Source organism: Urocitellus parryii, chromosome 8, assembly GCF_045843805.1.
Source record: "Urocitellus parryii isolate mUroPar1 chromosome 8, mUroPar1.hap1, whole genome shotgun sequence".
Classification (NCBI taxonomy): domain Eukaryota; kingdom Metazoa; phylum Chordata; class Mammalia; order Rodentia; family Sciuridae; genus Urocitellus; species Urocitellus parryii.
In genome coordinates this window covers 153,771,737-153,773,484 of record NC_135538.1, presented here as the reverse complement: position 1 = coordinate 153,773,484, position 1,748 = coordinate 153,771,737, and the positions used below count along the sequence as shown (strand labels likewise).

The following is a 1,748-nucleotide window of genomic DNA, read 5'->3' as shown; positions in this document are numbered from 1 at the left end:
CAGGAGCTGGGGGAAAGGACTGTAGAACTGTGTCCACGTGTATTGATACAGGCAAGTCCCAAGATTGTTTCAACATCCTGGGTTCTTTCATTCTGAAAAAATTGGCCACATTTGAAATAAGTTTTTAGGTGAGAATTAAGGTTGGAAATTTAACAGAAAAAGGTAACATCCTGTCCAGGATTGAATGGAAATAAGGTGGAAAATTCAAGCATCCCAGCAGCCCCGTTGTTGACTAGGTGGGAGAAAAGGGAGCCAGTGCAGGCTGCTGTGTTGACTGAAGTCATGGTGTCCACCAAGGTCCTATTTAAGTAATAGTCCCCATGATAGTATTGAAAGTACATAAAATCTTCCTTAGATCGTTACATAAAAAGAAGTAATCCTTTGTACACAATCTGCACCATTACATAGATCCTGATTGTTCTGAAACTGTAGAAATTGCTGTGGTGATATATTTCTTTGCTGCTAAATATCATTATTACTGCTGCTTTCTTCAAAAAGGTGTGTACTATATCTAAGTTTTTCTGCCTATGAAGTAAGAAATGGTTTTGCCTCTTGTCAAGGGAATAATGTTCATGTTTCTAATAGGACTTGGAGTTGTGGGGAACACCTTTGTTCTTGTGAACAATATGAGCTTGTTTAGAGGCACTATGAAATCTATCCAACTCATTCTCATTAATCTGTCTTTTGCAAATATCATAACACTTCTAACAGGAGTAATGCCCCGGATAATATCCAGTTTTGGGTTGAGAAACCTCATAGATGATATAACCTGTAAGACTGTGGTTTATCTGCAGAGGGTGGCCCGGGGCCTGTCCATCTGCACCACCAGTCTCCTCACAGTGGTCCAGGCCATCACCATCAGTCCCAGAGCCTCCAGGTGGAGGAGGCTGCAGCCCAGGTCTCCATGGGACCTGCTTACCTTGTTGCTCTTCTGTTGGATTCTCAATTCCTTGATAAGCATGAACTTACCATTTTACATAAAAAATATCAGCAGCATGAACACATCACAAATTAATTCCAGTGACAACTATTGCTATTTGCAATCACAGCACTGGATAATTAGATGGATTTTTATTGTTTTCCTGGTCTCAAGGGACGCTGTGTTCCAGGGTGCCATGGGCGGGGCCAGTGGCTACATGATCTTCCTCCTCCACAAGCATCACCAGCAGGTGCTCCACCTTCAGACCTCCAGGCTCCTCTACAGAACCCCCCCTGAGGTGAAGGCTGCAAAAAGTGTTCTCCTTCTGATGCTTTGTTTTCTCTTGTTTTATTGGGCAGACTGTTTTATGGCTTTATATGTAACTTTTTTTTTTGAAAAACATTTCATAGAAGTAATTGTTCTACAACTCGTGGAGCTTGGATATGCAATCCTGAGTCCAGTTGTGCTCATTCACAGAGAGGGACACCTGGCTGAATGTTGGCGTGGTCACTGAGAGAGAAAGATAGTGAGAAAACTTCTATGTCATTGAACTGTTCAGTAAGTAAGTTTGAAAATATTCTTAGCTTTTTCTTGCGGTATGTGATGGAAAAATCAAGTTAGGGTAGCTCAATCACATACAGGCACAATTTCACACCACAAAGCTGGTGACAGGTTTTGCAGAGATGTCCTAGGAAGCTGGTTAAGGGTGCTTTCTCTATATGTCTCTAATGGCCTGTGTATATTTGCAGGTTTCACTGTCCTTATAAACCTCGAACACAGTTGATATGTATGGAAATCTAAAGTATATTTATTTATGATGAATAGAGAC

At 41.3% G+C, this 1,748-nt stretch overlaps 1 protein-coding gene across 1 annotated transcript; it reads left to right on the top strand.

The window, feature by feature from the left end:
- Positions 1 to 539: 539 nt before the first annotated feature.
- Positions 540 to 1,433, top strand: LOC113201020 (putative vomeronasal receptor-like protein 4). The gene has a single exon (XM_077801557.1). The coding sequence runs from the start codon at positions 540 to 542 to the stop codon at positions 1,431 to 1,433; it is 894 nt and encodes a 297-aa protein (XP_077657683.1).
- Positions 1,434 to 1,748: the final 315 nt, after the last annotated feature.